This window comes from Benincasa hispida, chromosome 1 (assembly GCF_009727055.1).
Source record: "Benincasa hispida cultivar B227 chromosome 1, ASM972705v1, whole genome shotgun sequence".
NCBI classification, from domain to species: Eukaryota; Viridiplantae; Streptophyta; class Magnoliopsida; order Cucurbitales; family Cucurbitaceae; genus Benincasa; species Benincasa hispida.
This window is the reverse complement of record NC_052349.1, coordinates 37,975,121-37,989,281: the sequence shown is the minus strand read 5'-3', so window position 1 is coordinate 37,989,281 and position 14,161 is coordinate 37,975,121. Positions and strand designations below refer to the sequence as shown.

At 30.7% G+C, this 14,161-nt stretch overlaps 2 protein-coding genes across 9 annotated transcripts; both read left to right on the top strand.

Moving 5' to 3' along the window:
- Positions 1-213: 213 nt before the first annotated feature.
- On the top strand, positions 214-5,786 carry LOC120088347. Of its 8 annotated transcripts, none has more exons than XM_039045854.1 (8): positions 214-594; positions 2,638-2,884; positions 3,275-3,346; positions 3,439-3,512; positions 3,653-3,785; positions 4,230-4,310; positions 4,390-4,503; positions 5,366-5,786. In XM_039045854.1, exons 2-8 carry the CDS (start codon positions 2,639-2,641, stop codon positions 5,447-5,449), a joined length of 804 nt encoding a protein of 267 aa, XP_038901782.1. In that variant the 5' UTR covers positions 214-594; position 2,638; the 3' UTR covers positions 5,450-5,786. The 8 variants fall into 8 exon arrangements, with proteins under 8 accessions (XP_038901782.1, XP_038901619.1, XP_038902003.1 ...); XM_039045691.1 differs by having other exon boundaries at positions 220-594; positions 2,212-2,884; positions 3,653-3,791; XM_039046075.1 differs by having other exon boundaries at positions 223-594; positions 2,672-2,884; positions 3,653-3,791.
- Positions 5,787-8,780: 2,994 nt separating this feature from the next.
- Positions 8,781-12,236, top strand: LOC120089499. The gene is made up of 7 exons (XM_039047026.1): positions 8,781-8,937; positions 9,729-9,870; positions 9,971-10,033; positions 10,122-10,169; positions 10,278-10,331; positions 11,395-11,452; positions 11,912-12,236. Exons 2-7 carry the CDS (start codon positions 9,784-9,786, stop codon positions 11,953-11,955), a joined length of 354 nt encoding a protein of 117 aa, XP_038902954.1. The 5' UTR covers positions 8,781-8,937; positions 9,729-9,783; the 3' UTR covers positions 11,956-12,236.
- The last annotated feature ends 1,925 nt before the right edge of the window (positions 12,237-14,161 follow it).

The following is a 14,161-nucleotide window of genomic DNA, read 5'->3' as shown; positions in this document are numbered from 1 at the left end:
TTAATATATAGAGTTGTTTTTAAATATAAGAAAATTGATCAAAATATTTTTAAATATAGTAAAATTTTTTAGTCTATCTACAAAAAATCGCGATATATCTATTTGTGTCATGATAGACATAGATAATAGTCTAACATAGATAGACCGTGATATTTTGCTATTATTTGAAAATATTTTTAGTAATTTTGTTATTTAAAATAATTTTTCATATATGAGAAAATGAAAATATCCCTCGAGAAATTGATGATATTCGGATTTGTTAAACGGCGAATTGAGATATCGTTTTATGAAGGACAAGGACTTACCTTCTGCGGTTGGAAGAATCTCTCCTATTTCTCCTTCTCCCGCTACATTCTCCTAGAAAAAGAGGGAAAAAAGAGCACAAACTTTGCTTCTCTCAATCCATTTTTCGCTATAAATAATTGGTTGTTTGTTGATTTGGGTTACTGAAATTATCAAATTTTCTTTGAGAAATGTAAATGGAATTGTAAGAACACTCCATCTCTTGCTTCCTCTTTCGAAAACCAGCAGGAGGAGGAAAAGAAGGCTGATATTGTTTGTTTCTTCTATCGCACAAATTCTATTCTCATTTTCGTAAGCATCCTTGTTTCCTCTTTTTCTCTTGCATTTAATCTTAACTCACATCCTGTTCATAAGTTTTTGTCTGTAACGTGTTTGTTCAATTGCCAATCATGATGCTTGTTGTTTGAAGGTTGATGCCATTGTTTCTTTTCGTGCATTTTCGTTAATTTTAGACTTTTCTTGATCTGGGTTGCTGTTTTCATGAATTTCTTCGGTTTTGATTTCTGGGTTTTGTTTTTGTTTGGTTTCCCATTGTGGGTCCAATGTTGTGTGTGTGTTTGTGTGTGTTCTTTGAGTTTTTATATCACTTATGTGGTATTAATAACTTGATGTGTTGTTTGGTTTTTGGTGTTCTTAGTGGTTTTTTTTTTCCTTTCATTCTTACAATTTTTGTAATGAGGTGCTGCCAAAGCTTCAAAAAGTGAACATGATTGTGATTATGTTTTCATGCTCAGTCTTAAACTATGAATGATGAGTTCAAACGTCTGAATCAGTTCAGAGGTCTTAGGAACTACTTTCTTTGGGGCAAAATCCATGCATAATGCCCGTGGCCCATAGGGCTATTCCTACTCATTTTTGTGAATGCTTTGCCCATTCAAAGATCAATCTCTAGGGATGATAAGTCTTTTAAATTATTAAGGGTCATTTGATATTTTTAGTTTTTTTGTTTTTGAAATTTATGCTTGTTTCTTTCCAATTTTCATACTCACATTTCTTAAAGAAACACTTGAATTCTTTGTCAAATTCCAAAAACAAAAGCTACTTTATTCTTATTTCAAAACTTGACTTATTTTTTTCAATATTAATAAAAAGTTGATAACAAAACGAAGGAACTTATAAGTAGAAATTGGTATTTAAGCTTTATCAAACAGCACCTAAGTTTTCAACCTTGGGTTTGAACCTTGAACTCTGGAGGGTACCTCCAAACATCTCTAACTTCTTTTCATTGGAGTAAACAAAATTGTACTTAGAGCAGTGATATAAACAAAATTGTATTTAGAGCATTGATGTAAATTTTCGAGTATCAGTGAAAAGTTTGTCTATTTTCCCCTAAAAAAGATAACTTAAAAGGATAGCCGTATGGAGCGGTTGGTTTTTCATTTGTCCGAAAGTGCTATATCTCATGATCTTGCTTGTTTGTCAAACTAGGATCCATTTCATTGATTAAAGAGACTTCTTTCTTCTTGGAATTAGTTTACTATTGCTCCTCCATCTTAACATATGGAGAAAATAGGGAGGGAAATAAACATCTATAAATATTTAGTTTTTATTTTTGGAAGTACCTATAGCATTATGCTCAAAATAAACTTCTCAAAAGAAATAAACAGTTTCAACTGTTCTGCAGCAGTTGAACTTTCTAACAATTGATGCCCAAAAAAGTGAAGTTCCAAGGGCTCAAACCTTTAGTTTCTTTACTTCCTTAGCAAGATGATGGAGAATCTGATTGTACATTTACACATTTTTTTACTTTTCACAACACATTTAATACTCAGATTTTTGTTCCCTTTTCTTTTCTTCTGCATCTGATGATTATTTATATGCAGATTTATTATTATTACATTATGTCTAATCTTCAGGTAAAATTAATGAATCTTTCTTCATCATCTTTTTATTTTTCTACTTTTGAAGAACTGGGGAATCAGCTGTCTCATTCCTTGCATGCTCATGGCTCACCTCATTGATCTTCGAGAAGCTTTTCCCACCATAAAACCAACTTTAGAAAAACAACAAGGATTTTAAATAAGTATTTTTTTCCACCTAGGAATTGAACTTGATATCTTGGATGATATCTCCAAACATCCCAATTCCACAGCCCTTACCAGTTACACCATCGCTCCATGGGATTTAAATTCCACAAGTTTGAAAGTTTCTTTTCTTTCTATATTTTCTGCTCTTTATCTATCAATATATTATGCTGAGAAGCAATCTGAATTCCAATGGATGTTGGTCACTGAGACAAACAAAACTGATCTACATAGTTGTCAATGTTATTTGGCTTATTTTATTTTACTTTATTGACATTCATTCATACCAATGTCTATTGGGCAATTGAAGAATGGGGGATCATTTTGTGCTGTTGGTGGATCAGTTGCTCACTGAATCAAACCTTGAAGCTACTATTCAGAGAAAAAGCAGAATTTGTCACCCTATGGCATCAACAAATGCAGATAATATGATATCTTCTCTGAATATTGATGTCGAATCCGTGTCACCTTCAAGTATTGTTCAGTGCAGAATTTGTCATGATGAGGATGATGACTCAAATATGGAGACACCATGCTCTTGCTGTGGCAGCTTGAAGGTTAGATTTAGTTTAGTCAACACCAACTAGTTTTAATTATAAAACTCAGATAGCTATTTTTGTAATCCCTCTTTTCCAAATTGTATGGGTGACTAAACTGGTTTGAATAACATTCCTGTCAACATTTGCTGCATATAGTTCAGTATCCAAATTTATCTTCCTCCCCAAATCTTTTCCCAGGATGTTATAATATGCTATAAAACACTTGCTAAGTCAGGTATCCTAGTTTATAAGTACTTGTTACTATACTGAAAAGGTTAGAATCAGATTCATGGCACGGATAGAGCATCCTGTACTATTCTTGGTTTCCTTTCCCTTTCCAATCCTCCCTGTGTTCATTTAGATGGTTCACCTTGATAATTAGCTTCCAATTAGTGTTGATAATTGCAGTATGCTCATCGAAAGTGCGTTCAGCGGTGGAGCAACGAGAAAGGCAATACAATCTGTGAGATTTGCCACCAGGTTTGGTGTTTTTATTTTATTTTGTTTTCTTTAAATGTCTCATTGCATGGCTAAATTTATGGTAGTAAGAAGCCTTTTTTCTTATTCTGTAGGACTTTAAACCAGGGTATACTGCACCTCCTCCTGTATTTTATTGTGGAGATATTAGTTCACCAATTCATTTCAGGTTATCCATTTACCTCTCTTCCACAATGCATTTCATTTCACATGCAATTTCTCTAGTATACCTTGTTATTCAATTCTTGTTCATTCATTTTTTCAACACTATTGATATAACAGTGCTATCATTAAATTTTGTGGCCTTAGGGGAAATTGGGAGATGTCTAGACTGAACCTGCATGTACCTGCAGGTACACCCGATCAGGAGTATCTCGATTCTGACTTCGATGAATTTTTCGCTCCCTCTCCGAGAAGCATATTGTGCTGCCGCGTGGTTGCAGTAATTGTATTCCCTACCTCTTCATTTTAATTCATTTCAGTTTCCTTATTTTTGTAAACAAATTTAAGTGCCTCGATAATTGGTTATGCCTTCTGCAGATCAAAAAGTATTAATTCGTTTTTTTGCTAGTTGATTCCTTTTAATTCGCTTGTGAAGGTGGTCCTATTGTGATGAAGGTCACGTGTAGTATGCTAAATGTGGGATTGTTAAATATTAATGAAAATAATTTACGTAGTCCTTTATTTTAAGTTTAGGAGATGAAATATAATATTAAAAGTTGATTTTTGAAGCTTAAGGATGAGAATGAAACACGTACTGATGTTCATAACTAAAATAGGATTTAAACATGCATTCTCCTTGCTCATATTTGTATCATTAGGTTAGTTGGATTGACCAACATTCCCCATTTTGAAACTTCTAATCATATTTGTATATATGGTGCAGTTTATCGCTCTTCTCGTTTTGCGCCATACTCTACCAATTGTAATTAGTGGAGCTGGAGGGTATTCATTCACGTTGTTAATGGTAAGTTTGTTTCTCGGTTTCCCCATCTACTTTTCCTTCCCTTGGACCTTTTCCATTGTTGAGACCAATGAAGAACCAGAAGTTCATGTGCTGTATATTTCAGTTAATGATCTTGAGAATTGTTGGGATTCTTCTACCAATATATGTCATGGTTAAGGCATTTACTTCCATTCAACGGCGGCGTCATTATCAGGTTAGCGATGCAGTCTGTATCTAGATTTGTTCTGAAGAACATTTCATCATATGAACTGCTTGGACTTTCGATGTGGTTGATCCAAAATAGGGTACCTATGAATATTGTTGGCCTATTGTGTTAGAACCTTATTCTCTTGTTTAACCATGTTTCTAATTTTAAGTACCATGTATTGGTTTAATGTAGTCTCGCTGCATATAAGCTAACCTGATTTGATCACTCGCTGTCAACTTGAATATAGTTTAATTAGTTAAAACATCTGTCATCGACTAAGAAATTGGGAGTTCAAATCTCACTCCTAATAAATATTATCATATAAAACAGAATCGGATCAGCCATGATTTGAAATAGAAAAATCATGTTAAGGACCCATGAGTCCGTGGATATTAAATGCAAAAAGGGTAAAAAAAGTAAGAATAAATGCCTTTTTAGTTCTTTTTGGTTGTTAAGCTTCAAACTCTTACCAACTAATCTTGAAGTTTTTGAAATGCTTCAAAATAGTAAATTTTCAGGGGAAAGTTAAAGATTTGTAAAAAAGTGTCAGTGCGTCACTGGGTCCAGTGTACTTTTGGTACAATTTTTGGGCAAAATAAATGATTAATAAAAATAATAATAAAGAGTGTTTGGGTCCATCTAGTTGTACTTTTTTCACTCTTCAATAGTAAGCTTTTTGTTTTTTAAGAGAAAAAAAATTATGATTGTACTGTCCTCTATTAGAACACCAACCATGATAAACATATGGTAGTAGAGAGGGCATATTTCTGAAAATTGGTTCTGGATATCTGTTCTCTCTGAAGCTTGATGTCTAGCCGTTCACATTTAACAAATACGATGTTTGAGCCTACTCGTATTCTTGTGTTAGGCTCCCCGTCTTCAGCTCACAACATCAGATGACGAAGGTGACTCGACAAACCATTCTCAATCACGCTTCATCCACTTGAGATAACAATACATTGGCCTCGTCCATAATATAATGGAAACAACGAAAACGAAACGACAAGATGGAAAATGGTTTGATGAAATGCATAGAAGGTCATCAATCGCTTTTCACTGTGAGAAAGTTATGAGTCACGAGGCTGCGTATGGTCCTTGAAGCGAGGCGATCATGACCTGGTTATTTTCTGCAGTGAAGTTCACATCTGTGGGGAAGCAGCAGAAACTTCTTTGGTTGAATCAAACTTTTTATTCCATGGAATCGTTGGCTCACTATTTAATGTATGAAGTGTGTAATGGTAAACTAGAAAGGAATTTCATTTGTATAAAATCAGTAGTTCTTTCAAAGATGGATGTGTTTTTATTAGTTTCTTTTTCTTTTCTTTTATTTTTCTTTTAATGGTATGTTTATTTGTTCATGGCTGCCAAATTTGCTCTTAAATCTGTTGCGGAAGATTTTAGATTAAAAATAGTGTAGTTTTGGTTGGTATGGGTTGAGTTTTGTTCAAAACTAAGACAACTGTGACTTGTCAATTTAAGTAGTTTAAGGATCAAAGGCTTTCAAACTTAAATATAGATGAGCTATAAAATTTAATTGAGGTGACTAAATAGAAAAATGCAAAATTCCACTTAGTTATATATGTATATATATCATGTGGGGTGGGATTGAATTTTCGACTTCAAAGCTGATTGTACACATTTATGCTAGTTGAGTTATGTTTGTGCTGGACCCACCTGGTTATAATAAGGGCCTCTTTGGGAGCAATATCCTATGTGGGAAGATGATATAGTTCCTATAACATTGTTTGGCCCACCAATATATCATCTCCCATTTTCACTTCCTTCAACATGTACACAACAACCCTCATTTAACAATTCTCTCAGCTTCTCCACCCCCAACTTTCTAGGTCTCCTCCCTTCTCATACTCGATTATCACTCCCTCCTCCCTTCCTATTGCCCACTTACGTTTTTATTTCTTTATTCTTTTCTTCAGTTTATTTCATTATACTTCGGATGTAATTTTTTTCTCACTATATCCATTTTATTGAGAAACCATGGTATTTTAAACTAGTCCCATGCGTCCATTTTTTATCTTCAATTTATATATATCGTTTTTCCCTCCAGTGTCATGTGATAGAATATATTAATAATTTATTATCCATAAATTATGTCATTCAAGTTTTTATTTTTATTTACTTAGTATATCAATTATTTATCTATATAATGCCTATTAAAAAAATCACAATATTTTAGATTAAATCTTTGTATACAATATCTCAAATAAAAAAAAAATTAAAAAAATCTTCGTATACAACATTGATATTCAAAATCTACTATTCAAAAGCCTATTATAAAACCTTAATAGAAAACTCATCCGTAAATATATATGAGAAAAGCCTCAACAAAATCCCTAAAATCAAACAGAAGCAATACTTTTTTTTAAATGTCTCACTAAAATATTTAATTGACCATTCATAACCCTTTAGTTGTCGATAGTTTTTAAAAATTAAATTTATAAGTACTACTTTTCTTCGTTTATTTTTATTTTTTATTTGTCTTACTTTTGAAGACTCTTTTCAAAATTCAAGTCATGATTGAACATTATATATATATATATATATATATATATATGTTCAGTATTAAAAAGTGGAAAAAGATTTTACAAAAAAAGTTGGTACGTCCATCCCTGACTTAGAATTAAATTTCGTATTTTTAAATGTTGGTATTTCGTTGACTATTTATGATTATTATTAAATTTTTACTGAGTTTTTTTTAAACAACAATAATAAAGAATTATTTAAAAGACAATAATTGAATACAAAAACTGAATTGATACAATAATTGAATTATAAGATTTTTTTAAAAAAATAGTGTTCATACAGGCAAATTATTTTAGAGGACAAAAAACTGAACTAGATATCACTGACATATGAACTCTGCACACTCAAACACATATATAAACTCAGACAATACGACTCTGCATCCCAAACATAGACATCAAAACTCCCCAGACATCTTATATCATCTCAGTGTTTCAAACAACCCCTAAATTTCTTTCATATTGTATCTTGAATTTATGTAATAGTTACAATTCAATTATTTTTTAGTACAATATGAAATTGGGAGATTCGAACCATATATTTGTTACTATATGTTAGTTGAGTTATATGTCGTTTAGTATTCAAATAGGAAGAATAAAACAAATAAGTCTAAATTATCATGAGCATAGTTAGCTTGTTAAGGCAGGTAATATCGTTGGTGAGGTTAGAGGTTAGTTGAAATTTATCCACCCATATGTACTGAACTCTAAAAGGACCTCTTAATAATTATTTTTTAATTTTAAATCCATACAAAGTTTTTGGTTGCAATATTACTAGTAACTAAAAATACTATTTTTGAAATTAGCTTGCATTGTTTTGACACAAATCCTAGACCTATTAATTTGTAGGGTAATTATTTTGAATAGCAAAACTACTGAAAATGTTTATAAATATAGCAAATATCACTGTTTAATAGATAGTGGTAGACACATTTTGCTATATTTGTAAATAAGTTGGCTATTTTTCTATATTTGAAAATAGTCCTAATTTGTAAATAAAATATCAATTAATTAGCTAGTTGTGAATTGCATTGTTTTGACATACATCTTAGATTTAATTATTTGTAGATCAAATATCAAATTTAAAACATTTATTTTTGTAGGATAATTGTTTTAAATAGTAAAACTGATGGTAATATTTTCAAATATAACAAAATATCATCGTCTATTGATGTTGAAAACAATGACATTTTGTTATATTTGTAAATAAGTTGGATAATTTTCCTATATTTGAAAATAACTTTTTTTGTTTAAGATAATACATTTTAATAATACATATTACGAACAAAATGAAAATTCAAATTTACTAGTCAAAATAGCCAAAAGCATTATAACTTTAATTAAAAGACTAAAGATTCAAATTTCTCTGGTCACATATAGTTGAAGTAAAAATAACTTTTTGAAACATTAATTAGTGTTAAACTATTGAAAAAAAGTCTTCAAAACAACTATTAAAAAAGTAAAAATAAATATACATCAAGATATGATTCAAAACCAAATCTAAATTAGCCTATTCGAGCATATATTTCAATTCATAAAGGCACTTATATACAATTTTCTTAGGTCGAAGATTCAATCTCCACCCTCCATTTGATCAACCTAAAAAAAAATATTATAAAAATTTCTTTAAAAAAAAGAAAGTCAAATTCACTATTTTGTTCAAAGTAGGCCACCACAAATGTACATGTGAAATTGCCGTTTACATTCAGCAAGAGCAAAAAAAATTCAAACAAACAAACAAACGAAAATGAAAATGAAAATAAAAATAAAAATAAAATAAGAAACAAACAAAACAAAACAAATAATTTGGGATCTGTCGTTCTTCGAGCAGATCAGATCCGGGGTTCAAATTCATCGTCTTCATCCTATTTCCCCCATCGCCATTTTTGCAGCTTCAAAGGTATTATTACTCTATCAATCCTCTTTTCCATTACAATATGCTTCACAGTAAGCTTTGTGTTCTTCTATATTCTCTGTACCCGATGCTTCTTTATCCGTTTTTTTCTCCTTTTTTCTCGTTTTATATTGATTTTTAGATGCATTTATGATTTTTATGTAATTCAGTTAAGAAATTTATGGAATTAGAAATGACCGTTGTGATCTCTGTTTCCGGGAAATGGAATATTATGTATGCCGTTGGGGGTTTGTGGTAATTGGTATTGATTGTCTCTGGATTAGCGTGATATGTATTCAATCTTATGGAGAAAATAAGAAGATCTTGTTCTTCTTAGTTCTAAAGTTAATTAGGTAATTTTCAAGATTAAATATGGCGGTGTGGTGGGTGGAAACATGGATCCATGGAGAGGGGAGTGAACAATGTAGTTATTGGTAGTTTCTCTTTTCATTGTTTTCTCTTCCAATACTTTTCCATCTAATGAAATAAGAATAATGTAATCTGCATAAGTTTTTTTTGTTATTATTATATGTTGCTGTATATTTTTCTTTCCTTCCTTATTATCTTTGGTTCTTCCTTTTAATGCTGTGTGTGTGTGTGTGTGTGTGAGGGCTTGAGGAAGGTTGAGTGGTAGATGTTCCTGTTTCTGATATTGGATGGTTTGCTTTCTATTGATGAAATATTGTCATATTTTAGCTCTGATTTCCGTCTGTCAACTAAGAGAGTTGGCATAGGAGGGCTGGTTCCAGTTTATTTGCCCGACTTATAACTAATGATTCTTTAAATTTTACTTGCAGGCTGCAATTTTATAATTATTGGCGTTGCTGCTTAACTAAGCTTTACTAGTTAATCATGTCTGAGCATATCAAAGTGACCGAACGAGTGGATGGAGATGAACATGTTGGATCTGAAGAATCTATGTCGTCTTCTCGGAAGGAGGTTTGCAACTTCATACATAAGCATTTAAATTTTCTATAATAGCGTCCAAATTTTATTGCAAAGTTACCAATTTGAAGTTGGTGGCTAATTTTCACTACAGGAGGAAGTTATAAAGAAAAAATATGGAGGAATTGTTCCCAAGAAGCCACCACTCATTTCGAAGGTACTTTTCTCTTGTAAAAAATTCGATATTCTGGAGATCCGTTCATCCTTCAACATGCATGTCTAAAGCTTTTGAATCCCAACTTCAGGATCATGAACGTGCTTATTTTGATTCTGCTGATTGGGCATTGGGAAAGGTATTTTGCATTATATACTTATATTGCCATTTTTACTCGATTTTGAAATTAGTTTGCATAATTTTCACTAATTCACTAATATGTCCTCCTTAATTTATCTGATTGCAGCAAGGAGTTGAGAAGCCTAAAGGACCTTTAGAAGCTCTTCGACCGAAATTACAGGTTGGAAATATGCATACATAATGTGTGTGTGTGAACAAGAAACAAACTCTTCATTATATTATGCATATGGTCTTCATCTCAAGTAGATAACTTTAACTTTTGATGTTATCTTAGGGTAGAGATCTTGAGTAAAAACATGTGCTGAACAGAGTGCATGTGTCCATCTCAAAATTTAGACCTTGACCTCTTGCATAAAAAGTTTTAAGTCATGACAATTTTAGTTTCCATTTTGTTTTCAGTTGTCTAATTTTAGTATCTAGTTATTATGTTAGAATATAAGAGTGTTTTTCCTTCAAGGCAAAAGGAGGGAACCCTTGCTTGACTTTTGTTTTTGAGAAATTTAAATTGAAAGTTTAATAATATTTCATCTTAATCTCCACCTATAGAGAATTATAATAATAACAAACAACATTGTAATTTATTGGAAGAAAATTGCAAGAAGGTAAAAAGTGAAATGTTCATACAAGGAAATTAACCAAGAAGAATGAAAGAGAGAAATTGTTCAAAGACAAACTAGGGGGAGTAATGTTTCGGTCAAATAAAGTATATCTTAGAAAAAATACATGAAAGACAATATGTAAACAAGGGATAAGTGAGAGAGTTTTCGGACAGAGATGTGTTAAAAACAATTGTGTGAAAGCATACATAGAGAGAAACACACTAGGGAAAAAAAATATTGAGACTAAAGTTGGACATTTGAAAGTACCCAAAGAAATGAAAGTGAATATTACCAAAATCAGCCAATAGGACCCAATCAATTACAGTGACACCATATAGGTTTCCCAAGAGAAGAAAAGTTCTCCAAGAAGTTATAAGTGAAAAAGTTTGAGTACTTAGAGAATATGATCGAAAAGGTTGAAAATTAATAACGGACGTGGCTTAATCCTGAGAAGGATGGTGCTGTCATTGCCATATCTGCTACTATCATTACTTTGACAAGGCATCAATACAAATATTGTGAAATGATTTGTTAGTCTTGTAATTTTCTTTTTATTGTTCTTCTTTTGTTAATACCATCATCAAGCAGGACTTATGTGATTGCAATTTCTTTTCTCTTCCATAGCCAACACAACAGCAAACACGATACAGGAAGTCTCCTTGTGCTCCATCAGATGGCGAAGGTATGCCTATTATTTGAAGCTCTAGCTGAAACTAACCAACCTCGATTAAGTCTTTAAACTTTCAAGATCATGTCTATCTACTCAAACTTTAATTATGTGTCTAATACGTATTTGTCATTAGGTTTGTAGCTTAACGCATCTACCTGGCTTCCGTACTATATTATATAATGCCATGCTGCCTCTGATTTCAAACAATTCCAAGTGATTTGTTGTCATAAACGTTAAATTTAAGTAGTTGATGCCAAATATCTATTAAACATAAATTTAAAGTCTAGTGCCCCTTAGAAACCTTTAGAAGTTTAGAGATCAAACACAATCCCATTAGTTCAAGGACCTATTAGAAACTTCTGCAAGTAAAGAATTCAATATATACAAATCTTGAAAGTTGCTCGTCCATTATCAACAACTCTACGCTGTATGGTATTGTTATGATCGTGGTATATGTTTATATTCATGCAGATGGAGGAACTGCTCCAAATGAATATGCAACTCCGAATGAATGAAGAACAGCTTCTTCTAGTGCTTGTTGTAGCTGTTTTGTTGTATCTCACTCCTGTGGAATGCCTATCTAGGTATGAGCAATTTTCTTTTGTTTTTTAGAATACAATTGCTCGGGTTCAGGATTTGTTATTGTGTTTACATTAAGAATATCTATTGTATGGAGAATGGTAACTACATTGATCTATTTCATATTTGTCATTGATTACAATTGACAAATATTATGACTTATTTTATGAGTCATTCAAAAACGTTTTAGTAGATTTCTGAGATTTTGTGTATTCTAGACTGTGCTTTTATCTTACCACCCTTAATTTAATTTGATTTTAGTCCAATTATAAGATTTATCATTGAAATTTGTATGTCATATTCTCTCAGCTTCAAGTTTAGCCCCTAAACTTTGAGGCTCGTGTGACTATTTGATCTCTAAGTCTTTAATTCTTTCATTTTTTTGTCCAACAAGTCTCAGGACTTTTGATTCGGTACCTAATATGTCTTTGACAAATTTGAAGATTTTAAAAATGAATTAGATATAAATTTAAATTTTATATCTAATGCAATCCTAGACTTTCAAATTTGTCTAAATTTGTAATTTTAAAAGTTAGATCAAATAGCCAAAGTTTAGAATCTCAATTTGTAATTTAACTTAAAAAGTTCCCATAACATTTATGTTGGAAATTAAATTTTGGAGTATAATTTTATTTAGTCTTCGATTGTACGTTGCAGCATTAAGTAGATGATGGTGTGCATATCTAATGGTTTATCACATTATTTGTTAAATTTAGCCGATTTATCATAATAAATAGGTTGTGTAGTTAAAAGTTTTTTCTAAATACAACTGAAGTAATATGTGCGTCATTTATAGTTAAATATCCTAATTAGTTGATTACTTAATCAATTTGTATTTTTCTTATTTTTATTAATGGGTTATGTAATCACAATTCACAAGGTAGAAAATAAATATTAAAGAAGCATATGGCTCAATCCATAGTGGCCAATTACTTTGTTATGTATCTAGAGAGTAAGATAAGTGAGGTATTTATACATAAAATTTAGATTATTATAAGTGAACAACTCTTTAAATACATTTTTTCCTATAAGATCAAAGTTTTAATTTTTTTTAAAATGATCTAAAATCTAAAGCTAATAAATATTTAAAATATAACAACAATAGATTTTTGTTTTATTACACTTAGAATGGAAATCAATTTAAATTAAATGTGGGACTCAATACAAAACTAGAGCTTTTTTGGATGATTAAGAGAAGTATAGAATGTGGAATCACACATTTAAAATTAAAACAATATTTATTACATTATTAAAGATATGTCAATTTCTCAAGATAAAAAGATTGATTCTTGGTTTGGTTTGAAATTCTCTTAAGTCATGAATAATGTGTTTAGAATAACGTGTGAAAAAAAAAATTATAAACAAAATTAACTCTTCTATAAGTACTTTTTTCAAATAATAATAATCATAATTTAAAGTTATATTTCTTCTTCAAAGATAAATAGATAATCGCAAGTACTTTTTTAAATATAGAAGACCCGTCATAAAAATAATAGAAAATAGTATTTGGAGACCATTAAAAAGAATGCTTTTTAAAACCAACAATTTGGTTCATGATTTGTAATATGGTTTAAAAACGAGAATGAAGAAGAATAATTCTCATCCTCTCATTTCCATTTGGGATAAGAAAAAAAAAATGAAACCTAAATACTTGAAACATATCCATAATAAAGAAAGAAGTATAGATTAAAACCTAAGATTTTAAAAACCTCTTAGAAGTATAGATTAAAACTTAAGATTTTAAAAACTTCTTAAACCAAAGAGTCAAATCTAAAAAATTTACATTACATTTTCTTCAAACTAATAAAAAAATCACGTACAAGGAAAAAAAAAATCTTCATACAAATGTGTAAAAAGATGGCCAAAATCATGCATAAAAAGAAAAATTCTAACTCAAGGATTGTTCTAATAAATATGGTCAAACAAAAATAACATATAAAAAAGAAAAAATTCTAACATTTTAATTGTGGATATTAGTATCAATATCGATATAGATTATTGATATAGGTAAGGGTATGAATCTAGAGACCATGAGGATAAAAGGGAAAAAATGCCAACTTTTAAATTATGCATATCAGTAGTCGATATTCTGATTATTGATATAGATATGGATATGGATCTAGAAAAAATTAGAAACGATGA